This window comes from Rhinatrema bivittatum, chromosome 6 (assembly GCF_901001135.1).
Source record: "Rhinatrema bivittatum chromosome 6, aRhiBiv1.1, whole genome shotgun sequence".
Classification (NCBI taxonomy): domain Eukaryota; kingdom Metazoa; phylum Chordata; class Amphibia; order Gymnophiona; family Rhinatrematidae; genus Rhinatrema; species Rhinatrema bivittatum.
Genome location: NC_042620.1, coordinates 98447300 through 98473742, shown reverse-complemented (window position 1 = coordinate 98473742; position 26443 = coordinate 98447300). Strand labels below are relative to the sequence as shown.

Genomic DNA, 26443 nt, shown 5'->3' with positions numbered 1-26443 from the left:
TACCGTGTGACTGGGGCTATTGGTGCCATTGGTCGGCCCCTGTCACATGGTAGAAGCAATGAATGGTCCATGCCACTTTTTAAGATGGCGCCGGTTGTCCATTGCTCCTACCATGTGACAGAGGCCGGCCAATAGCCCCTGTCACACGGTAAGGGCAAAGGGCCATCGGCGCCATTTTGATTACTGGCAGCCGAAGGCCTGAGAGCGGGAGATCGCTCCCGGGACCCCGGCTGGACCACCAGGGAATTTTGGCAAGTTTTGGAGAGGGTGGGGGGGGGGGGGGGTGCAGTAATTAAATTTGAAGGGTTGGGGTGGGTTTCGGGTTTTTGTTTCGGGGGGCAGCCGAAATAAAATCGGCCTGAACCGTGGGAAAATGAAATTTCCTGCGGCAGGCCGATAATGAAGGCCAAACTGAAAGGTTCGGCCGAATCACATCTCTAGTATACTCCATTTATTTCCTAGTGCCAAAAAAGGAAGGAAGCTTTTGGCCAGTGCTTGACTTAAAGCAAGTAAACAGGGCCTTGTTAGTTCTCCATTTCCGCATGGAATCACTGGCTCCAGCAAAGGTGGCCATAAGGAGAGGGGAATTCCTGGCAGCCTTAGATCTGTCAGAAGCATATTTTGTATTCCTAATAGGAGAGATTTCCAGTGCTACTTACTCTTTGAGATAACAGGTCAGCGTTACCAATTCAAGGTACTCCCCTTTGGACCTTTACAAAAGTGATGGTAGTAGTGGCAGCTTTCTTAAGGAAGGAAGGGCTCAAAGAGCACCCTTACCTGGATGATTGTTTAATAAGAGCAGACTCCCTGTAAGAAGGCTGACAGAGAGAACAGTTCATGTCCTGGAGAAATTGGGCTGAATGGTGAACAGAGCAAAGAGCCAGTTTCAGCCGTCTCAGATGCTACCGTAGTGTACTTAGTGGTACTTTTCAATACCAGGTTAGGGAAAGTATCTAACAGACAGAAGGATAGGAAGGCCCTATCACAAGCCCCACTCCCATGTGTGGCAATATCTACAGGTCCTGGGCTCCATAGTAGCGGTAATTGGGGTAGTGCCATGGGTGAGAGTGCACATGCGCTGCCTACAGGCATCTATTGTACAACTGGTTGCCACAAAGTCAACAGTACGACAAGTCTCCCACTGACATACCAAAGCGGGCAGAGTCTGCATTGGTAGCTAGACTTGAACAACCTTTTTAGAGGAGTCCCTCTGGAATCCCCGCAGTGGACAATAATAACCACAGACGCGAGTTGTCAGGGGTGGGGAGCCCACGCTCAGGGGGCCTGACCACACCAAATGGTTCTAAGTTCCACAAACTTATTAGAGTTAAGCGCAATCAGGTTGGCCTAGTAAGGGAACAAAGTGGTCCAAGTCCGCTCGGACAATGCCACAGCAGTAGCTTATGTGAACAAGCAAGGGGGCACAAAGAGCGCAGCCCTAGGGAAGAGAGGCATGCCTCATCATGGAGATAACAGAGAGGCATTTCTTGGATCTCTCTGCAGGATACATAGCAGGAGTGGTTAACTTTCAGGCTGATTTCCTCAGTCAACGGAAGCTAGACCCAGGAGAATAGCAGCTGTCAGAGAGGCATTTGTGCTCATAATGGGTGCACAGGCACCCTACAGTGGAATTTAATGTTGTCAAAAAAGAATACCAAGGCCAGTCTGTTCTTCAGCTGAAGGAAAGAACAGGGATGCAGGGGAGTGAATGTACTGTCCTAACCCTGGCCACCAAGTCAGATGTCATACATTCCCCCCCTCCCCTGCTGATGATAAGCAAGGTGGTCAGGAAGATTTCTCAACAACCAGGCTTGGGTGGTCCTGATAGTGCCAGACGGGCCAAGACGTCCCTGGTATGCAGATCTGTTAAGATTGAAAAAGGCAAAGCCAATCTCATTCAAAGGGATAGCAGCACTCCTCAAGCAGGGGCCAATAGTAATGACAAATTTGGAAAACATTTCTCTTGTACGCCTTGGCTATTGAAAGGAGAAGGTTTAACAGAAGAGGATTCTTGGTCCAATAAATCATGACCCTACTAAAGGCTAGAAAGAGTCTACCTCCTCCACATATAGCCACATTTGGACAGTTTTCGAAGCCTGGTGTAAAAGTAGATGGTTGGCCCCGATGAAAGCAGGGATTGCTTCAATCTTGCAGTTTCTACAGGAAGGGCTGGACAAAGGGCTAGTAGTTAATACATTGAGGGTGCAAGTGGCAGCGATTTGCGTGTTCAGAGGGCCATGCAGAGGAATATTGGTGGCTGCTACCACAGATGTGGTACGCTTTCTCAGGGGAGCAAAGCAGGTGAGACTCCTTGGAAGGTCATAGTACCACCATGGGACCTGAACTTGGTACTGAAAATACTAGTCGGAGTGCCTTTTGAGCCCATCAGGGAGGTTTCCTTGAAAGACCTAATACTAAAGACTGCGATGTTAGTGGCCCTGGTTTCAGCCAGAAGGATCTCGGAGTTGCATGCGCTGTCTTGCAGGGATCTGTACTTATCCTATTCAAAGGAAATATTGACAGTCAGACTGATACTCACCTTTCTACCCAAGGTGGTATAAGAAGAATTTCGTCTCAATCACCCCATCTCTCTTCCTGGATTTAGGAATGCGGAATGTGTAGGAAAACACAGAGATTTGAGGTTCCTAGATGTTCACAAATGCCTCTGGAAGTGACCAATGATTTTAGGAAGACAGACTGTTGTTCACAGGACCCAGAAAAGGGCAGGCAGTGTCCAAAGCCTCAATCGCGAGATGGGTTAAGGAGACATTGGCAACAGCCTATATAAGAACAAACCAGTGCTGGAAGAGCTAAGGGAGCATTCTACAAGAGCACAAACAGCGTCTTGGTCAGAATACAGAGCAGTTACGCCTAGGGACGTTTGCAGGGTGGTCATCTGTTCAAACCTTTTACAAACACTATAGTTTACACCTTCAAGTAAGGGAGGAGACGAGATTTGTTATTGGTCCCACCTGGGGCAAGTACAGCTTAGGTACATCCCTCAGTTTGCTAGTCTGGCAGGACGAAGAGGAAGGTTCAATTTAGGTCTTACCAGCAATTGTCTTTCCTCGAGTCCTGACAGACCAGTCTAGATCCCGCAGGTACGAAAAAAATAAACAGGCATGTGAATAAAGGAACAGAGTTTAAATAAGTTAAAACATTGGGGAACAAGGGAGCATAGCTAAATGCAAAGGCAGACTGTTCTCCATTTACTATTTTCTATCATTTTGTGATGTGTCCTGGATCCCTTACTGCAGAAAGTAGGGAACAAGTGTCCTATAATACCAGGGAAAATGCCACTCTTGGGAAGACAAAGGTGCAGGCTGAGTAATGAGCTGACAAGTCTCCTTAAATTTAAAAAAAAAAAAAACCCAACAAAAAAAAAAACCAAGGGGATAAAAGAATAAAAGCAACAAGCCACGCTTTGGCAAAAAACTTACTGACTTCCCCTCTGCTGGGCCAGCCTTTTATGGTAGTGACATGAGACAGGAAGCTTTCACACTCTAACCCCAACTGCTGGCAGGAGGGAGAATCCCATAGGTTACTGGGCTGTCAAGACTCAAGGAAAGCTAGCAGGTAAAACATAATTGAACCATCTCTTTGCCCAACCAGCACGTGAAGAAGTGGATACCTTACTAATTCCAAAGAGAAGAAGCAGAATCGCCCACTAGGTGCTTGTTATCAGCTACTTGAGGCAAAGGTGCCCATTTGATACTTGAGTGAAGAGGAGGGGAAAAAAGTTGAATACCATGATGAACTGTGGATCCCAGGTATTGTAATGGGAGTCCTTGAGGGAAAAGAATATCATAGTCCAAGTTGCCCAGGGAGACTTTATATTCAGCTTTAGGATAAGGGATAGGCCAAAGGATCACAGTTTCACCTAGACACAAAGTCACTGGATGTAAAGTCTTGGATGGACTTGTAGAAAGTGCCATTTTTCCTGTTTGTTTGACTTTTCAATAAAGTTATGTTAGAATATCAAAACTGTATCTAACTTCATTATTAGCATCTATTAAAAGACAGATGAAAACTAGGGCCCAGGAGGTGAACCTTCCCCGCCCCACCTCCCTCATATGTGATAGAGGACTCTACACCAGGGAAGAGATTAAAAATATGACTTCACAACATTTTTATTGACAGTATGTAGAATGTACCCCCTGTGTCCTGTTGAAGAGTCCCCTAGCCACAGGGATTACATAAACTCTTTGGGGACGGGACTTACTATATGTGAATACTTATCAATCTATAGCGCTGTGTACATCTAGTAGTGCTATAAAAATAGCATAGTTTTCTTTGAAAAGGCGGTGACTGTTGAATGTTCATTGCTAGTCTGAATTTTTTGGGATGTCTGACTAGAAATGTTGTGATATAGTCTCACGTGGAGCTGTTTACCATTATAAAGAATTTTGGAATCCCAAATTTGAAAATCTCAGATGTAATTCTTCCTTTGAACTACTACTTATGTATACTCAGGTTTTTCTGTTTGTCTTACTTATTGTCCTCCTAAATTATTGCACGGTAACCTGTCTCCTTTCTTTGAACAATTACTCCTTGCTAAAGTTAATTTGAATAATATGATTATCCTCTGTGATTTTAACTTGCCTTTCAATGCTACATTCCAGTCTAGCAATTGCGCTGTATTTCTTCACATTCTTTCATTATTAGGCTGTTTTCAACTGGTTAACATCCCTACTCACTGCCTGGGACACATGCTTGATCTTATCTTTGTGAATAATTCTTGTACTCAACTCCCCTCAGACATGCTTTTGATTACCTTGGTCTGATAATTTTTTGATTAGTTTTCTTATATTGCTACCCAAGAACTCTTGTGATTCCAAAGCTCCTACCTCCAAATTCCACAGAGGATTTATTGATAGTTCTAAATTCTCTGATAATCTAATGTCTGTTTTAGATTATTTGACTTTAAATGACCTTGATGATATTATCTCTGGCTGACTTAATTTTGTTTCTACTGTATTTGATAATATTGCACCGCTTAGACTTGTCACTTCTACCAAAACACGATCTTACCCTTGGCTTACTCCATTTCTTATTTCCCTTCGTACATCTCTTAGGAAAACTGAGCATCTATGGTGCAAATCACCCTCACCTTTTACTGCCTCCAACTTCAGATCTTTGCCAAGTTTCAAGCAGATACCGTTGAAGGGAAGAAAAATTTCTACTCAGCCAAAATTAAGACATGAGGTAACAATACTCATGCTTTATTTTAATTTGCAAGAAATGTAACTAGCAAGGCCAATTCTTGCACCTCTATTTCTGATAACCTTTCTGCCGAAGTTTTCTTTAAAATATTTCTCTCTCAAAACAGAAAATATTAGCTTAGCCTTTGCCCGGGTTACTCCTTGGTTTCGTGTTTCAGCCACTTTGAGACAAGTCTTGGTCTTCCTTTGATGATACTTCTTGTCTCGATCTCCAATATCATTTCGTTCATGAATAATATTGTTTGTCCCCGCTGCCAGTGTTTCTGTAGCACTCTTCAAAGCCTGTAAAGACTCCATTGTCCCTTTAACCACTATCATCAATAAATCCATTCACTCTGGTTGTGTTCCTGACTGTCTTAAGAGCAGTTATCAAACCTCTTTTAACAAAATCTAATCTAGATCCATCTGAACTCTCTAACTACCATCCTATTTCATCTTTGCCTTTTCTATCTAAAATTATTGAATCTGTCGTGCTCCATCAACTTACGGCTTTCATAGAAGATAATGATATTCTTGATCCTCATCAATTCGGTTTCAGATGCTCTATGAGCACCAAGTTATTACTAGTATCACTCGTAGATTCCATCAGATGTGGCCTTGACTCTGGCCAACAGTTTCTACTTGCCTCGTTAGTTATCTCTTCAGCATTCGAAGCTTTCGACTATGTGAATGTGGTTTATCTGGAAATGTGCTAAAATGGTTCCTATCTTACCTGCGTAATTGGACACAACAAGACAAATTTAATAGTCAATTTTCCACATTCCACCAACTAAAATCTGGTGACCCACAAGGTTCAGCCTTTTCTGCAGTATTATTTAATCTATACTTAGTACTAATCACCAAACTGCTTGCTACTGTCACTGATGGATATAAAGTGTATGCAGACGACATTCAATTTTAGATCTGTTTACAACCTACATGGGACAAAACTCTTGAACACCTTCACTTTTGTCTGTCTTTTATCAAACAATGGCTCCACCAAAACAGACTTTTTAAATATCTCCAAAACTGAATTTCTTTTAATTCATCAGCCTCACCTCAAGCCTTCTCTTGACACTATATATTTTGAAAATGCTACCTTCTCGATTAATTCACCTATCAAAAGTTTAGGCGTATGGATCGACTCAGCTCTTTATTTTCGACCCCATATTAAATCTACTATCAAAAGTGGTTTCTTTAAACTGCGGTTTCTGTCTGGCTTACGTCATTTACTACACTACCATGTTTTTCTTCTCATTGTTCGTGCAATTATCTTTCCCCACATTGATAATTGTAACAGTCTCTTATTTGGTCTTCCGTCTAATTCTTTATATCAATTACAACTTCTTAACTGTACTGCAAGACTGATTAAAGGTTGCAAATGTTCTGAACATATCTCTCCTGTTCTTGAAAAGCTGAAGTGGTTGCCGATAGAACAAAGAATTCACTATAAAATTTGTGTGACTATATTTAAGCTGTTAAGTATTCATTCTCGCTCATGGTCTAATGCTATATTAAAAATTTACAAACCCTTGCGAGAACAAGTACCATCTCAACAAGGTCTTCCATCTGTTTGCCATGCCCGCCTCAGTGTTACAAGAGAATCGGCCATTTCAGTTGCTGCACCAACCCTTTGGAACTCATTACCCAGGGAGCTTCAGCTGGAAGACTGCCTTAAGAAATGTAGACTTTTAAAAAAAGCTTTATGCTGAAGCAGGCTTTCTCTTAATACTTTTCATAAGATTTTCTTTCCCTTTTTTGACTTCCTTTTATATGTGTGGCTTATATTTGTTTGTTTTATTGTCCTTTATATGTATATTTTATGTTATTTATGTTTTTTATGAGTTTTAATTGTAAATTGTTTAGATGTATTTGTGTTAAATGATGGATAAATTTTGATAAATGAAATTTGTAACTTTTTTTTGTTTTTTTCTTTGGAGGATTGTTCCTCCTAAAGACACATAAATTTATTTCTTCTGGGGCTTCTCCAGCTAACCATGCCATCCAGTGCTGACTCTTAATCCCTGGGGGGGGGGGGGGGGAGACAACGACATTTTTTTTTTTTATGAGGGGAAACTCTCGCTTATGGCCCAGGCGATGAGAAAAGGTCACCATTGTGTGTTAAGTCATTTGGTGCTTCCCATAAGGTGAGAGGCTGTAAGAACTCGGAACCAGGTCTGGGTGTTTAGGAATATTAATGAGTAAACTTTATTTTAAAGTCCATTATCCAGAAGTGTGAATTTACATCTGATTAATGGTTCAGGTTTAATTCTGGGTGGGTAAGTGTCCTTTTACCAGACCTCTGGGTGGAGTCCATGGTGATCTTAAATGTACAAACTCTCCCAGCGGCTGTGTGGGAATCCTAGTGGAGGTGTCCCCTACTTTTACTACAAAATCCTACCTTTTAGACATAATCTTCTCAGATACCCAGCCTGACTTGGTCCTTTGGTAGAGATCAAGAAGGGGATCTCCTGCTCTTATTTTTCCTTCTTTAAAGATTCCTTCATCCTTATACTCTGATCTTTCTGGAGAACTTCTGTTGGGGGAAAGTTAGTGGGAACAGGCAAATTCTCTGCTCTGACATCCCAGTGGGGAAGGGGGATCCAAAATCATCTTCTTAAGTACAAAAAAGAATTTAAAGCTTAAACTTGATATCTCTTCTGCCTTTACTGTCTCTTGCAGCAGGATCCATCACTGGTGCTTGCCCACCTAAGGTTTAGAGTAAGCTCTCAGGTCTTTGGTCCTCTTGTGAGAGCTTTTTTGCCCCTAAAGGATATCAGGTTTAAAAGTCTATCTCTATGTAAATTATAAGAAGGACCCTCAGGCAGGGAGTGCACTGAGAGGTATCACTTCTAAAATAAACTCCTTTTGGTGAAGCTGGGAGGCCCCGTCAGAGTGTGGAAAAAATACATATTTATTCCTTGACTGCTTCTTCAAACTGAACCCCGTGGTGTATTAACATGGCTGGGCTAAATAGTCTTCAGGGATCCAATGCAGACTCTCCAGGTGGGAGGACTGAGCAGTTTGGATGGCTCATCACAAAGTGTGTTCTAGTGATGGGGACAGTGACATCTGCTGGCCAGACCCGGAGGATTTGCTACACATTCATTCAATTTTACAGAACATGGTGAGTAGCCCAAGGTTTTTGTGAGCCTCTGTTCCTGTCATTTTTTTTACCACCTATTAATGGAAGGCAGTATAAAGCCAGGGTAGAATCCTGGTGCAGTCCAGTGGGATCTCAGCTGCCTGGCTATGGAGAGCAGAAGATTCACTTATTGCTCAGAGTCTCTGCCTTTGGGCCATATTGAGCAAAGAGTGCAGAAGAGAGAAGGGATTGTTGGAAGGGAAACATAAAGCAGCTAAAATATGAGCCCCTCCCCAAAAAAGAGAAAAAAACCAAAGGCCTATTCCCCCCCACCTAAAAATGCAGAAATGGCAAAATCCAAAATATTGAGCAAACAAAAGAAAAAAAACCTATATATAGCACAAAAGAAAAAAATAGTTATTAAAAAAAAAGAGGTAAGTGGAAGGAGCAATGTTCTATATAGTAAAGTAGAGTAAATAAATAAAGTAGAGTACATAGAGTAGAGTAATAAAGTAGTCTTTTTATACCTCAGAGTCAGTTATGCTGCTCGCCACTAGAACAACATCTCTAGCTTTCTGTTCTTTATGCAGACGATCTCTTCCAGTTATCCCCATGTTAAACCATGTTACTTGATCCAAGTTTGCTCATCCTTGTTTTAATGTAATGCATTCTTTTGCACAGGTTTTTGTTATAATGTAAACCGAAGTGATTTGTAACTTGTTACAAGAATATCAGTATATAAGAGTCCTAAATAAATAAATAAATATAGCCTTGGTTCTAGTCCTAGTGCACTCTTTCATGCCATCTTTGCCCCCATGAAAGCATGCAAACAACTTTCAAAACTAAAATGGTCTAATGTCCTGTCTCGTCCCCTGCCCTCCCCAGGCCTAGCTCAGTCAAACTCTTTTACTATAGTTTGCTATCCTGTTCTAGGCTGAGAGGAGAAGAACTCTGGCACCTAGGAGTGAGAGCGTCTTAAGTTCCATGGGAATCATGAGGTTGAGAAAACCCAGAGGTAGAGAGTGATGAATGAGTCGCTTCTATGTTTGTGGTCCTACTAAAAGTTACCTAGTGTGTTTGTTTAAAAGGTGTATTTTTTTCTGCTGAGATTCAGAGGGAGGACTGGCTTTCAAAAGAAAAATGTTAGTTTCTGCATAAAAGGGATTCAACAGAAACTCATCTGCTTTTCTTCAGGAGAAGTTCTTCTACTTGAAGAACAGATTTGCATTAAATAATTCAGGTACCAGTAAGAGGAAATCCCAGGGAGGGTTCCCACTCCAAAGAGAACCTTTGCTAGGGAGTCATTAAGGATTTCTTCATCAATGTGCAGAATGGAATTTGACTCTCTCTTATCCTTTTTATTTTTCGGTATGTATTTCACCTGTTACAGATGTACTGTGTGCCAAATAATGCATTTACGAAGCGACCCAGGAAAGGATTTATTGTTTAAAAGAATCCCAATCTGGTGTGTTGTGTGATTATATATTTTTGCTCCTTCAGCAAGCAGGCATGAATTAGCCATGATACGTGGACGACCTCATCTGACGGCACTGACATGGACTCTGAGCACAGTGCTCAGTAAGAGGTTACTGAGCAAGTGTGAGAGTCCTTGCGAGCCTGTGCTTCCTCAAGAGTCCCTCAGTTATACTTTATCTGAGCTACCGTATGGATGTGACCCCAGTCTCTCTCTCTCAAACTTATTTTCTGGTGTTTTTTCTTGGTTTAGTTTTTCTGCCTTGTTGCATCATTTTTTCTTTTTCAAGTCTCTGCCTTGGCAGCCCCTCAACAGAACCTTTCTGGTTTGCAAAAAAAAAAAATGTGGAAGAACATGGTCAGCAGTTTCAAGGCCTGCATTTGTGGGCACAAGATGTTCATCACATGTCATTTGATTTGCTATTGTTGCTTGGAATTGGATCACAACTGCCAGCTGCAACAAATTTGGTAGGTTGTAGCCACAGGCATTACACTGCTCCTGGAAAATGGAGGCTTTGCACCAGGCGCAGCAAAGAAATTCTTCATCTTGGAGTGAGGATTGATGGTTTCTTCATGTAGAAAATCAAAGCAAGATGTCTCTTCCTCACACTCTCTTGTAAATTGGGTGTGCTGCCAGTTCCTGGATCCATCTCAGGTCAGAGGTTGAGTGTAGCACATAGACATGAGGCACTAACAGTGGCACAGAGAAGAGTGCCTAAGAGGCATGAGGGATCCCTTCTGAGGCCTTTTCTCATCACCAAAGGTGTGGTCTTTTTGGTGGAGAAGAGCCGAACTCGATAACGAGGAAGGACAAGACCTCCCCGGTTCAAGTGCTATCCATGTTCATGGCGCAGAAGAGCCCTTTGTTGCTGAGCCACCTCTTCTACTCAGACCCAATGTGGTCTAGGGCAGTGGTTCTCAACCTTTTTTCTGTCGGGACACACCTGACAGATGGTTCTCACATGCGTGACACACTGACCCATGATCGTCACAGGGCTGGATGTAAATGTACAGTTTGCATCCACGGGAACCCCCCTGATCCACAATAATGGATGTAAAGCAGAATTATGACATTCCCCGTTCAACTCACTCTACAAAAAAGATATTCTGGTTCTGGTGTCATCTCAGTAACAGCAACTCAAACTCCTTCTACTTTCAGGCTCAATAGCCCTACTTATGAAAAGACAGCAGTTTACCACCAATGCATGTCCTCTTGAGAAAACGCAACAAATAAGACTGATAAAACACTTACATGCTAGTAAAATATCTCTGTAACAGACACAGAACCGACCTAACATACTCCCAGGATCTGTAGTAATGCACATAAACTAATCCACACACAGTTACACCTGTATTATGGAATACACTCAAACAGGAGCAACCCTATCTATGAAAAGGCAACACTACAAATATTAAATCAGGCCCTAAAAACCAATACACCTCTTATTAGGAAAACAGAACTAGCAAGCAGCTATAGATCCCCACACAGAAATAATTGTAAAACTATACTAATAAGCAGAATAAATGTTTCACAACAACTATGAACAGAATAACATCCAACAATTAAAAACTCATAAAAACTATTAAAAATTCTCCAAACACCAATAAAATATTTCAAAAAAAGCAGACACATCACATAATATTAAATAATTAAAATAGCAGTCAATCAAGAAAAATAAACTTAAAAAGCCACCTTTACTTACCCCCTCCAGCAGCTTTCCTACTCCTCTTCCATGCAGGCTGTAGCACACACCAGAAGCAGCAGTAGTGGCTAAGCTCTATACTCATGGTCCTCTTCCTTAGGGCCCATGTCTCTCACACACACACACACCATACCAGTCATGCCCCCATGACCAGTTTCTGTCTCTCACACACCAATCATCTCCCAGTCTTTGACAAACACACCAGTCACCTTCCTGAACAGTTTCTCTCATGCCATACACACACACACAGGCTTCCCACTCCCGTGTTCCACTTACATATATGGGCTTCTCACTCTCATAATCACTTTCTCTTTCTCACATACACTCAGCAGTCTCTCACTCCCATGCTTGTTCTCTCCACATGCACAGGCTTCTCATTCCCATAATCACTTTCTTTCTCTCCCACATACACACACACCAGTCACCTGATCTCTCTCATGCATACACACACAGGCTTCCCACTCCCATGTTCTCTTTCAGATATACAGGCTTCTCACTCCCATGCTGTATCTCACACACTCCCAGCTTTCTCACTCCCATGCTCACTCTTCACATGTACAGGCTTCTTATTCCCATAATCACTTTCTTTCTCTCTCTCACATACACGCAAACACACACCAGTCACCTGATCTCTCTCATGCATATACACACACACATAGGCTTCCCACTCTCATGTTCTCTTTCAGATATACAGGCTTCTCACTCCCATGCTGTGTCTCACACACACACAGGTTTCTCACTCCCATGCCCACTCTTCACCTGCACAGGCTTCTCATTCCCATAATCACTTTCTCTCTCTCTCTCTCACACACACCCGTCACCTGATCTCTCTCATGCATACACACACACACACAGGCTTCCCACTTCCATGTTCTGTCTTACATACACAGGCTTCTCCCTCCCATGCTGTGTCTCACACACACCCAGGTTCTCACTCCCATGCTCACTCTCTTCACATGCACAGGCTTCTCATTCCCATAATCACTTTCTCTGTTACACACACACACACACCCAGTCTCTCTCTCATTTCCATACTCACTCTCCACGTGCACAGGCTTCTCATTCCCTGAATCACATTCTCTCTCTCACATTCATATACACACCAGTCACACCGTCACCTTACCAACCAGTCTCTCTCATATACATGCACACACACAGGCTTCCCACTCCCATGCTCTCTCTCACATAATCAGGCTTCTCACTCCCATGCTTTCTTTCACATACACCCCCACAACACCAGGCTTCTTACTCCCATGCTTTCTCACATACCCAGATTTCTCACTTCCATGCTTTTTCTCTCTCTCTCTCACACACACACACACATCCCTGACTGTCTCACACTCTCACATACACATCAGTCATCTCCTTGAGCAGTCACTTTCATTGTCTCTCACATATACACATACATCAGCTCTCTGACCAGTTTCTCTCAATCACACACATACTCTCGATCAAATACATTCTCTCACTTACACACAGGCTCTCAATCACACACATTCTCTCACTTACACACAGGCTGGCTGGCTGCTTCTCTCTCTTTCTGTCACTCACTTCCTCTCCCCCCCAGCACAAACGGTAGCTGCTCCTCCAGCCCCCGCAGGCCAAGAAGGAAGAATTCCATCGATCGCGGGAGGCTCATGCTGCTCTCTCCTTTCCCCTCCGCTTTCTCCCCCAGAGCAGGAAGATCAGCTGCCTCTCCTGCTGCCACCAGACTCCTGCTATCTTCGGGCGTCCGAACTTCCTGTCGGGGGGGGGGGGGGTAGCGGAAGCGCAGCGCACAACGTCCGCTTCCTCCCTACCCCCCCCCCCCAAGCAGGAAGATCGGCGGACCATACGGCCCGACGCCCGAAGATAGCAGGAGGCCGGTGGCAGCAGGAGAGGCAGCTGATCTTCCTGCTTTGGGGGAGAAAGCGAAAACTGTGCGCGACGCTTCCGCTCCCCCACCCCAAGCAGGAAGATCGACGGACCATACGGCCCGACGCCCGAAGATAGCAGGAGAACGGGTGGCAGCAGGAGAGGCAGCTGATCTTCCTGCATTGGGGGGAGGAAGCGGAAGCTGCACGCGGCGCTTCCGCTCCCCCCCCCGAACAGGAAGACCGGTTGGCCATACGGCCGCAGCAGCGCTTCCCCATGTGTGCGTGATGGCGCGCGAGGCGTGGGTTCTCTTGCGGCACGGCCTTTCTTCTTCCCGCGCACCACTTCCTGTTCCGGGTCCGGGGGGGGGAATGCAGGCGCGGGAAGAAGAAAAGGCCAGCCGCGGATGCCACAGCTTTTTTTTTTTTTTGCACCGCTGCCGTTCCCGCTGGGCTTGAACGTGCTGATAGCCCGGCGGCAACGGCAGCAGGGAAGAACGAGCAGCGGGAGGGACCGGGAGCCACGCGACGCACCGCTTGAGAACCGCTGGTCTAGGGGACCATCTGCCTTTTTGCTGTGGAGCTCCTCCATGGTTCATGGTTATGCTGAAGGTCTACTTTAGGTTTGTGTGTGTTTATTTTTATTTTATTTTATTTTTTTTTGTTTTTTTTTTACTTGGAATTTTTTTATTCTTTGTAGTGCTGAGTGAATTTAAGTAGTGTTTCCTTAAATTTAGTAATGATGTGTTTCATAATTTGCATGAGCCAGTTTATTATTTACATAGAATACTGAAAAACACCCTCAAGGAAACCTAGCAAGGCTCATACCTAGTGTATTTAGTATATTTTATTTCATCTAACTCATGCAGTGTATACTTTGTAGGCATGCAGAGTAAGACCTGTAGAGGATCTGAACAGCTGCAAAACCACTGAAGTGTAAAGATCAATACAAAGGAATTTTTTGCACAGACAGAATGCCGGTTCTAGTTGTAATCTGTCTACTTTGGTCTTGTTGGTAAAAATGTAATTTCTGCGGGTAGGCACATAGGATACGTTATACCATGAAAGTTTTGCAATATAGTTAGAGCTCATTTAATGCAATCCTTCATTATACCAGTACCATTGGGATAATCTTGAGTGGGGTTCAATGAGGGAACAAGTACTAGGACTTGGAAACACTCTATGCAACTAATAGGCAGTACATTTAAAACAAATTGGAGAAAGTGTTTTTTTTACTTGGCACACAATTAAACTGTGCAACTTGTCAGAGGATGTGTTGAAAGCACTTAGCATAGCTGGGTTTAAAAAAAATTTCAGCAAGTTCCTGGAGGAAAAGTCCATAAACCATTATTAGCCATGTAGACTTGGGAAAGCCATTGATTATAAGCAAGAATGATTAGATCTGTTCTTTGCGGTCCTACTGGGTAGTTGTCACCTGGATTGGCCATTGTCTGAGTCAGGATGTTGGGCTTGATGGACCTTTGGTTTGACCTAGTATAGCATTTCTTATGTTATGTCCTTTTTGACTTATTTTGTTTCCCTCTCCCCATACTCACTCACCTTTATAATTCTGAAGCATTGGGAAAATAGTAAGAACTTAAGAAATTGCCATGCTGGGTCAGACCAAGGGTCCATCAAGCCCAGCATCCTGTTTCCAACAGAGGCTAAACCAGGCCACGAGAACCTGCCAAGTACCCAAACATCAAGAAGATCCCATGCTACTGATACAGTTAATAGCAGTGGCTATTCCCTAAGGGCCAGATTTTATAACATGCGCACGCTGCTGCGTGCATTTTATAAAATCCAGGGTTGGTGCACGCAGGGGGGTGCACAATTGTGCAGCCTGCCTCCGTTCCCTCCACCCCTCCCCCCGCACCTTCCCCTATCTAACCCGCCCCCCAATCCTAACTAAACCCCCCCTGACCTTTATTGAAGAAGCTACGCCTGCCGGCTCTCCATCCCCCGGCCCGGTGGCTGTTCCAGAGGCCTCTGGGCCGGTGCCCTGCTCCCGGAACGCCCATTTTTTCAAGCCCCAGGACTTAACGCGCGTCCCGGGGCTTGTGCACGCTGCCGAGCCTATGCAAGATAGACTCGGCACGCGCAGGGGAGGCAGGGGTTGCGCGCGTATCTTACGTGCACAACCCTTTGAAAATCTACCCCTAAGTCAACTTGATTAATAGCAGTTAATTGACTTTTCCTCCAAGAACATATTCAAACCTTTTTTGAACCCATCTACATTAACTGCACTAACCACATCCTCTGGCAACAAATTCCAGAGCTTAATTGTGCTTTGAGTGAAAAATAATTTTTTCCGATTAGTCTTAAATGTGCTACTTGCTAACTTCATGGAGTGCCCCCTAGTCCTTCTATTACCCGAAAGTGTAAATAACTGATTCACATCTACTCGTTCAAGAACTCTCATGATTTTACAGACCTCTGTCATATCCCTCCTCAGCCACCTCTTCACCAAGCTGAACAGCCCTAACCTCTTCAGCCTTTTCTCATAGGGGAGCTGTTCCATCCCCTTTATCGTTTTTAAGATATCAGGACCATGGCAGAGGTATATAGAGTCCTTTGGAATTATATACAAGTGTACTTTTAAAGACAGTAGGTGTTGCTGTTAAGTAAAAGTAGTCTTACTTAAGTTAAGTAAGAGTAATCTTACTTAAGTTAAGTAAGTAAGTTTAGTTAAGTAAGTGGTAATCTTACCACTCTTCAGTTGTTATCGTTTTAAAATATCTTTCCTGTCCTCCAGGTCCCATGTTTTTCGCTCCCTGTTTGGTGTAACTTTTTTACCTTCTATATAGTTGTTAATTGGTTTCCCCTGTTCTATTGTAAACCGGTTCGATAAGACCGCTTCTTGAGTATCAGTATAGTAAAAGAATTTAAATAAATAAATAAAATAAGAGCTGGGATTTTTTTCACTTTCAGGTGTTGATAGCATTGTCTTCATGGCATACTTGGTCCCTACCGGACTATTGCATAGTAGCTAGGTCTGGAACTCAAATCCATTTTACCTACATCAAAGTGCTGGGCCATAAGGTCTGGCTTTGGAGATGTATTTTAATCTTTGTGCTCCTCTGACTATCCAGCTGCTCTGCAAATGTACATTTTACAGCAAAAGAGATTCTGTTGCTATAAAAAGATGCATGGTAGAAATCCTAAAAAATAAAAAAATCTGAAATGTGTTTTCCCTTTTCTTCCTGCTAGACCAATCGTCATGTATGGGGTTTCCCTCTCCCTACTGAGAAAGAGAACACACCTCTTATGATCTCATTCTGGGCTATAAGGAGGATGTAGTCCTAGTCCAATTCAGTAGTTTCTGTCTCCGGTAACTTCAGATATGTAAAGAGGATGTAAACTCCCAGAGCCAGGGTGGCCCCAGCCTAGTTGAGTCTTTGTTCCTGGGACAACAGCTTCTAGGGATTGATTTTCCCAGTGGGACCTTTGTCCCAGAGAGTGAGAGAGAGAGCATTTCAGACATGTTAGAGAGAGAAAATTATCTATCTGCAGGGCTAATCAGGTCTCCAACATTGCGAGCTCCTTCAGCCCAGCCTGTGAAAGGAGAAAATAATAGATGATAGCTCAATCCATCAAGCTAGGGAAGAGCAGTCGAGAGCAGAATCAGTTGCTACGGGTGATAAACAGCCCTGGCCCATCAGGGAAAGTGAATCCTCTTCCTTCCTTTGCAGGCTTGTTAGGGGGCAGTCCCAATATGGGATATGGGGGAGGCTCACTCTTTCCAAAGACCCAAGGGAACTATGAAGATCCCTAGCAGGGAACTTTTGCCCCAGATTTTATTTTGGAAATGCCCAAAGCCTATCTTGCCATGCAGGTTCCTACACATCCTAGTACCCTTGAGGCCCTAAGGAATGACCTTTGCCCCCTAAGGGCAGCAGTTAAAAAGCCAAGGTCAAACCCAGAGCTCCCTTCGAGAGGACATTCAAGCTCCCATACATCCAGGGAAGTATTATGGTCTTATGGAGATTCACCTTGGGGCTTTTCGGAGGATTCTTATGAGGGGGAGTTTTCAACAGATGAAGACTCCACCATAGGGAATGAGCACCATCTTTGGCAGGACCCACATTATGGAATTCAATGCCTCTGGAGATAAGACTGCAGAAAAACTTCAAACTTTTCAGAGTAAGCCTTAAAACCTGGCTCTTTAAACAGGCTGCTTACAAAGAGAATGAAGAGAGCAAATAAGAGCATAACCTAGCACCGAACATACAGTTTTTAATTTCCTATTCTTTCCCACCTTTAAATACACTTAAGATTAGTTTCTTTCTTTTTTTCCCATATATATGAACTGCAATAGTAACTTCAACCTAACAAAATCAATACTTAACAAACAGTTTTATATTGAAAGAATCCTGTTACTGCGTATTTTTGGCACATTTAGAATGTTTTAGCTATCCTAATTAATTTCTATTTTTATATGTGCCTTTATGTAAACCATTGTGATGGTTAATTTACTGAATGATGGTATAGAAAAGTTTTTAAATAAATAAATAGTATGCCTATTCTGGAAGGAGGAGCTGGCAGCCCTCATTTCCAGTGTACTGGCTACCCTAAGCATGTCAGTTACTCTTATGGAAGACCCAAGCAAAGGGGATCCTGTTCTCCAGGGTATTAGGAAGCCACTGAAAGCATACCGCTTGCATAGCTCCCTCAGGCACTTTCTGAATGGGATATCCCTCGGGGGGGGGGGGGGGGTGTCTGAAGAGGGTAGAGTTTTTTTTAAATAAAATCTACCCCCTGTCATTGGGGGAGAGAAATAGCCACCTCAGAATCCCCCAAGTTGATGCTTTGGTCTCGGCAGTTACATGCCTGACCACCATTCTGGTAGAAGGTTGTTTCAGCAGGGAAGAACTTCCAAAAAGAAAAAGAGAGGCAACCCTTAAACAGGCCTTTATGACAAATGCAACAGCCTTCATTTGCAGAGGCTGTGTGGCCTGAGCTGCACTGTGTTGAGTCCAACGGCTTCTACACAGCCTGGAATCAGCCTTTAATATTCCTGGATGACAATGTATATGACCTGTTAAGAATGTATTCCAGGGCTCTGGCCAGGAGAGTTTTATGGCTGCACAATGGAGCGACAGACTCGGCATCAAACTCTTGCCTATGTAAATTGCCTTTCAAGGGCAATCTCCTCTTCAGAGAAGATCTAAAAAAGCTAGTGAAGGATCTGAGGGACTCAAAACCCTATAGGCTTCCTAAAGATAAAAACTTCACGGGATTAAGCTTCTGAGACTGATGCAAGTATAAGCCTATGAGGTGGACCCCTTCAGACACCTGAAGCAGGATCTAGTCCTTTTGTAGGGCAAGGAGAACAAAGGCAGAGCCGCCTGCAGCAGGTGGTAGCCATTCAGCTCATTGATTTCCAGTGCTCCCTCTGGAGATAGTCCCAGTAGGGAGGTGCCTGCTAATATACTACTCAGTGGAACCGAATCATCACAGAGCACTGAGTTTTAAACATTATACAAAAGGGCTATGTCCCTGAGTGCAAAAAGCTGGTCCGAGAGATCTTTGTGGTCTCCCCTTGTGCTTCCCAAGAGAGTCAGTTGGGAGGATACTAACAAAATTACAGAACCTACAAGCAATTGTCCCAGTTCCTCAACAAGAGAGGGGGGTCATGGCACTTAATGTATTTTATGGTTACAAAAATAAAACATGGGTCTTTCCTACCAGTGCTGGACCTAAAAAGGGTCAACAGATATGTGTCCCCCACTTCCAGATGGAGATGCTATGGTAGGTGATAGCCTTAGTAAAGCCAGGAGAATACCTAGTGGAAGCTTACTTCCATATTTCCATCCAGGTGTCCTATCTTAACTTATTAAGGTTCTGCATATTGGGCAAGTTTTTTCAGTTCCAAGTGCTGACTTTCGGCCTAGTAACAGCCCCCAGGACATTGATCAAGGTCATGGTGTTGGTAGCAGTAGCCCTAAATATGCAGGGTATTATGGTAGATCTGTATGTAGATGACTGGCTTATAAGAGCCAAGTTGGCTCAGGAGAATTGTTGGGCCTCCGAAATAGTACTCCTCCACTTCTAGCAGCTAGGCTGGGTAGTGAATTTTTCAGTTTAGAATTGTCACAGTCATTGGAATTCCTAGGAGCCCGCTTCGACACAAAACAAGGGTGGGTGTTTTTGATATCAACCCAAATATCCAAATTAATAGACTAGGTGCTAGTGTTTCATGATCAGGAGGCATCCAGAGTATTGAACTACTTCAACCTTCTAGGCCTTATGGCAGTAACACTAAACATGGTTTCATGGGCAAGGACCCACATGTGGCTCCTCCAACAAGCTGTGCTGTCATGCTGGTTGCCTGCCTCTCAGGACTACCAGCACCAGCTTTAGGTCCCATCAAGAGTAAGGAGCAACCTGAATGGGTGGGCTCAGCTCTCAAACCTCCAGAAAGGGATGACCCTAGAACCTTCCACCCGGGTAGTGGTCACAACAGATGCAAGCCTAAAGGAGTAGGATGCACTTTTCCATGGCCAGTTAATTCAAGGGCACTGATTGAGAGGAGATATCTTATTCAATAAACAGGTTAGAAACAAGAGCCATCAGGCTGGATTTACAGTGTTTCTTCCCATTAGTAAGGAGGAATGCAATTGGGTTTTCTCAGACAATGCCACGGTAGTAACATACGTCAGCAGGCAAGGACAAGAAGTAGCCTGGCTGCTTAAATGGGCAGAAGAACATCTACACTTTTCAGCAGTCTATATAGCACGGAAGAAGAAGCTTCAAGCCAATTATCTCAGCAGGAACGGGCTGGACTGAGGAGAATGGGCACTGGGTACAAAAGCATTTCAGATGATAGTCAGTTGGTGGGGACCCTCACATGTGGACCTAATGACAAAACGTGCAAATGCCAAAGCTGACATGGTTTTCAGTCGCATAGCAGAGTCATGGTCCAGAGGCATAGATGCACTCTTGTGCCCATGGTCAAAGTTCAACCCGCTGTATATCTTCCCACCATAGCCTCTTATAGGCCAGACAATAAAGAAGGTGGAGAACAATATGTTCTTTGTCATCCTACTGGCTTCAGATTGGCCAAGGAAGCCCTGGTATGTGGATCTGGTGAGACTCCTGGACGGAATCCCTTTGGATCTGTCAGACAAGTGGGGCCCATCACTGGCAAGGTCTTGTGCCAATGGAAGATCATTCTGCATTCTCTTATGGCTTGGCCCTATAAGGGTGCACATGCAAAAGAGAGGTTATTCAGCCTCAATTTCAACTATGTTAAAATCACAGAAGTTTTCCAATTTTATAACCTGCATCAGGGTTTGGAGAATTTTTGGGGACTTATTTATTTATTTGTTTGTTTGTTTTTATATACCGACATTTATTGGGGTATATCACATCGGTTTACATTATAACTCATGAATAATATGACTAGGATGTCTTATTGTTGTTAACGTTATAACAGGGAAACAGTAACTTAGAGAACTTTAGACTGAGTGGAGAACATCCACTGTGGCGTCGTAACATCTTAGTGGTAATATGTATCCAGAAACTTAGAAAACAAGATGGAATTTGAGTCCGACAAGGGAACCTACGTGGTGGGATAAAAACTAAGTTGAAGATCTACAGGGTGATAGTAGGGATGTGAATCGGTACTGGACTCGTTTCCGGTATCGAGTTCGGGTAAAAACCATGGGAAATCTTTGTTCCCGCGGTTCTTACCTGTTTTAATCGGATGTGTCGTGCTGAAAAAAAAAACCCCACCCTTACCCTTTAAATGTAATCTTTTGCATCCCCCCCAAAACATTTTTTTTAAAGTACCTTGTGGTCCAGCGGGGGTCCCGGGAGCCATCTCCTGCTCTCGGGGTGTCTGCTGCCACTAATCAAAATGGCGCCGATGGCCCTTTGCCCTTAGCATGTGACAGGATATCCGTGCCATTGGCCGGCCCCTGTCACATGGTAGGAGCAATAGACGGCCAGCGCCATCTTTAAAAATGGCACGGGCCATCCAGTGCTCCTACCATGTGACAGGGGCTGGCCAATGGCACCGATAGCCCCTGTCACATAAGGGCCATCGGCGCCATTTTGATTAGTGACAGTCAATGGCCCAAGAGTGGGAGATTGCTCCCGGGACCCCCTGCTGGACCACCAGGTACTTTAAAAATTTTTGGGCGGGGTTGGGAGGGGATGCGAAAGAATTAAATTTAAAGGGTCGGTGTGGGTTTGGGGTTTATTTTTAAGTGCCCTTTCTTCCCACCCCCACAAAATAAGAGAACCCCACGAAACATTTCATGGGGTTTTTCTATCTGGTTCGGGGACCCCTCCGATATCATCAGACGATATTTTCGATCTCACATCCCTAGATAGTAGAGCTTTGGAGGTGGTGCTTAAGTCGAGAGGATGAGAGGTTAGTTCATGTAGATTTGCAAGGAGACAATGGATGTTAAGGAGCGGAGCTGGTTGGAGCTTAGTATGTGTTGAGATCACTACTTAGTATGTGTTAGGTTGTGCTTGGAGTAGTGATCCCTTCTCCGCTAAGGGCCTTGGTCAGACACTGCCATTTGAGCCAGTAAAACAGACATTCTTTAAAGAGTTATCTTTGAAAACCTCCTTCATTAGTAGCAATATGCTCAGCTACACTCATCTCAGAGCTGCACACCTTGTCCTGCAGAGATGGCAGACATCCTTATCTAGTAATTTTGCAAGATTTGGTTACCTTTCACTTGATTCCATCTTTTCCTGCCCAGGGTAGTATCTACTTTTCATGTGACTCAATCCATATTCCTTCCAACCGTCAGTTGTATTGATTCTCAGATGAAATTTAATGTAGACAAGTGGAAGGTGATGCACTCATGTTAAAACATTACAGACTGGTCATACAGGCCAAGGCAGATGCTAAAACAAGGATCATTAAACTGCCCTGCCTTCTTCCCGCCCCATACACAATGACTGGTCTAGCAGGAAGAAAAAGATTAAATTATTCTTACCTGATAACCTTTTTCCTTGACTGTTTCTTAACCAGTCCAGAAGCCACCTAGGAACACAAAGTTATGAAGGATATGATCATGAAATACACTGTTATTTCTTAGGGTGCTTGTTCCCTTTGTCGATGATAGTACCTCTTTTCTCGCTTGGATCATTCATTTGGACCATATAACATATTACAGAAAAAAAAAGTGGGTATTGTGGGTAGTCACAGTCTCTAGCAGTAGGCTATTGAATTGAGCTAGGACCGTATCCCTCTTATACCCAGAGTGAAGTCATAAGAGGTGTCCTCTGTCTCCTTAAGCTGTGCAGGAGGGAAATTCCATACATAATGACTGGTCTAGCAGGAAAAGAAAAAACGAGCAAGTAAGAATAATTTAATCTTAATGATGAAAAGAAATTTGGTGGAAAAGAAGTACTTTTTTTTTTTTTCTTGGAGTATCCATAAGTTTCCAATGCATTCTCTGTATGTGTGCCCTTTGTACTCTTCTGGCAGACTTGCATGCAAATAGATGGACTTAATGTGTACGAGTGTATCTATCTGCACTCTTTCTCGATTGCCAGTTGTGATTTTATACATGGGGTGTAGAATCGACAGACAGAGTCTCCCCCTTAATCCATTCTTTACCTTGTGCACAAAGAATGCATAATAACATAAATATTGCATTTTTGCATGCACCATTATTTAACATAAAGCTGTGTATAATGTTTGAATACATTAGATCTAGCACGGCTATTAACATAGCAGAACTAAAATGAGTTTATGCTAATTAATATAGATTTACCAGGTGTATGAGTACATAATCCTTAATTAAATTACCAAAATACTTATTTAAAAACTATATTTCAGCTTGGTGGAGCAAAAGAGATTTAGTAGTTCCAACAGTTTACTTTGTGGAAGACCTTTCATTTAACCTTTCAAATCAAATAACTTACATTATTAGAGTCCTGAAATTTGCAAGCAATTTTCTGTTGCTTGGAAATGGGTCAGGTGGCACCTATGCTAAGGTTCTAAAGGTTTACAGCTAACACATGAACCCTTCAGTATGAAATTCCAATCTTGGTGTGAGATCCTTTTAAAGGCTATATTCCCTGTGGTGGTATGTATGAAAGAAATGTGAAGTTCATTAACACCATAACTCAGAACTCTAAATTCAGCACTTTTTTCTTGTTGTCATATGTGCCAACTAGACCTCTGTTGAAAGGGTTCCCATATTGAATGCTCCCATAATATGACTAGTGGGGAAAAAAAGACATGATGCGTTTCATTTTATGGCTCTGTAGTTTTCTCAGCTTGCAGCATTTTGAGGCCCAAGAAGTATGCAGTTGTCAGGGGAGAAGGGAGTTGAAAAATGAGTGTTTGTTTTTTTTATTTTTTGACAAACATATATAAGAAAATGTGTTTGTGTTGTCATTTTTAATCTTTTCTTCTTGCCTATGTTAGTTGATAATGGTGCTTCATCTTATGACCTATTTGTAAGTCTTCAGAGATGTACGTCTAGCTTCCAGCTAACTCAGTGATAGCGAACTCCAGTCCTTGAGTGCCATACGGTAGATAGGGCAGGATTTCAGGATATCTACAACAAATATGCATGGGAGAGATTTGCTTGCATTGCCTCCATTGTATACCTGGCCTATCTGTGGCACTCGAGAATTGGAGTTTGCCATCAGTGAGTTAACTAGTTGAGAACTGAAATATTATTATACTATTGTTTTAGACCGATATTTCTCAACGTATTTGCTTAAGAGCAGCAAACAGTGTTGGTTTTCAAATGTAAGTTTATTCTTAGACTAACTGGGTGCAAATTCGTATTCTTCGTGGACATCCTGAAAACCAGATCTGTTTGTGGTCTTCAAGACCCAGAGCCGAAAACACCTATTCCTAGCACCCTGTAAGTTTTTTCCAACTTTTTGCACTGGCATACAACATATATCAGCATAAAAGCAAAACAAGGATAAAGAAAATCATATTGGTCAATAAACTTATGGCCATCACTTATAAATAACACGGTAAAAATAATACAGAGGGTCAACCGTATTAAAGATAACTCCCTATTAATCATTTACTCCATACACAAAAAATAGAGAGATAACATATAACAAATGTGTATAACATTTATTTGAGCAACAAAGCACACATACCTGTGTAGACACTCTAAAACCTAAACGATCACATCCACACCATTCATTCACATCATGTTAAAAATACATATTGCAAAATTGCACAAATTGTAATTCACAGTCCTTATATATTAAATGTTAAGAACATAAGAAAATGCCATATTGGGTCAGACCAAGGGTCCATCAAGCCCAGCATCCTGTTTCCAACAGTGGCCAATTCAGGCCATAAGAACCTGGCAAGTACCCAAAAACTGCAAGTTTCCATGAATCACAAGTATGAATTAAACATTTAGGCATTTAAACATATACAATTTCAAAATCGTCAATATTATCTAAACATGAGTACTAGATACAGAAAGCAAAATTGCTTTTCAGCATCATTCCAAGTTCACCAAATATATGAACTGTTGAATTCAACTTACTGCGTCTCTTCACAAACTCAGTAAGCTCGACCACTATCTCACCCAGTACGAAACGCAAAAAAATGGGGGTGCTCGCTTACAGCGCTGCACTATTGGGTCGGAAGTTCTATTCCAATGATACCATTTCAAAAGCAAATTCTGTACAAAGAAAACATATATAAAGTAACTAAATACAACAATACCTGTTTCAAACAGCACTCCATTCAATTTCAACAAAGGCGCCATACTCACAGGTGACCGGATGCGACGTCATATTCCGCCAAGAATCAAACGTTACCTATGCCTCAATCTACCAAACTTTATATAGTCGAAGCAATCAGTCACGATCACTCCCGCTATATGACGATGTCACGCCAATTACGCAAAAGCGGGAAACTCAAACCTACAAAAGTAATCCACCAGGGGATGAATTCCCCGTACGTCTGCAGACAGAACCTAAAAAATGTTTTTTAAGATCTTTCTCTTTAAGCGGACCTCCCGCTACATACGCTAATAACCAAACATGGGGGGAATTTTCATACAACACCACTGATTCAGAAAAAAGCACTCCATTCAATTGGCCCATTAAGACCCAATGGAGACATAGTGCGCCACTTAAAAATAAAGCGCTGTTCAATTTTTTCTCAGAACCGTAGATAAATCCCCTTCATTTTTCAATGTAATTTGTTTGATAACAAAAAATCGGATATCATTGGGAGCATGACTCTTCTCCACCCAATGATCAACTAAAGGAGCATGTGCACGCAAGGACTTACTGCAACTACGATGTTCAATAATCCTAAGGCGAATTAGCCGAACAGTTTGTCCCACGTAAATTAAATTACAGGGGCATATGATGGCATACACCACGCCACTGGTGTTACATGTAAACAAATTTGGAATTTTGTAAGAATATTTCAAATGAGGATGATGGAAAAACTGACAAACAAGAGCAAGGGGGCACACCGAACAGGACCCACATGATAATTGACCATGACTATCGGTACATTCCACAAATACATCTCTATTTTTCAGATTATCCCGTAATGATTGGCATTTTTTAACAGCAAAAATAGGTCTTTCTATAAAGCATAATTCTGAAGCTAGAATATGCCAGTGTCTCAAAATAGATTTTTTAACTTCCGCTAATTTTGTAGAGAAAGGAATAGTACAGATCATACGGGTAGGTCTCTCTTTGGGGCTCTGAATTAAAAGATTCTCCCTATTAGAATATAATGCCCGTTTGTATGCCCTCCTAACAGTGGCTCTAGTGTATCCTCTAGCAATAAACCTATCAGATAACGTTTGAGCTTGAATTTTAAATTCAGCTGTGGAAGAACATAACCTTCGATACCGTAAAAATTGGCCCACAGGAATATTATTCTTAAGCAACTTGGGGTGAAAACTATGATAATGTAACAGGGAGTTACGATCAGTAGCCTTTCTATAAACACTGGTTATAAGTCTCTGCTCATGGACTTGTATATTCATGTCCAGAAAAGTGACAGATCTCTTGCTCTTGGTAAATGTAAAAACCAAATTAGGATCACTAGCATTAAGAAAAGACAAAAAAGAATCCAAATCACCATCATTCCCAGTCCATATGAAAAACAGGTCATCAATGTAACGTTTCCAATATCTGACATCC

General features: G+C 42.7%; 1 protein-coding gene across 8 annotated transcripts in view; it reads left to right on the top strand.

The window, feature by feature from the left end:
- COBLL1 (cordon-bleu WH2 repeat protein like 1) overlaps positions 1-26443 on the top strand; it is a 393951-nt gene that overhangs the window by 13852 nt on the left and 353656 nt on the right. Inside the window, exon 1 of one of the 8 annotated variants that reach the window (XM_029605634.1) lies at positions 5085-5205. The exons of 6 other annotated variants lie outside the window; for them this stretch is intronic. In XM_029605634.1, coding sequence (XP_029461494.1) covers positions 5201-5205 — 5 coding nt within the window. In that variant the 5' untranslated portion in view covers positions 5085-5200. Of the gene's footprint in view, positions 1-5084; positions 5206-13770; positions 13939-26443 lie in introns of those variants that run through there. One more of the 8 variants, XM_029605632.1, reaches the window with a different exon arrangement.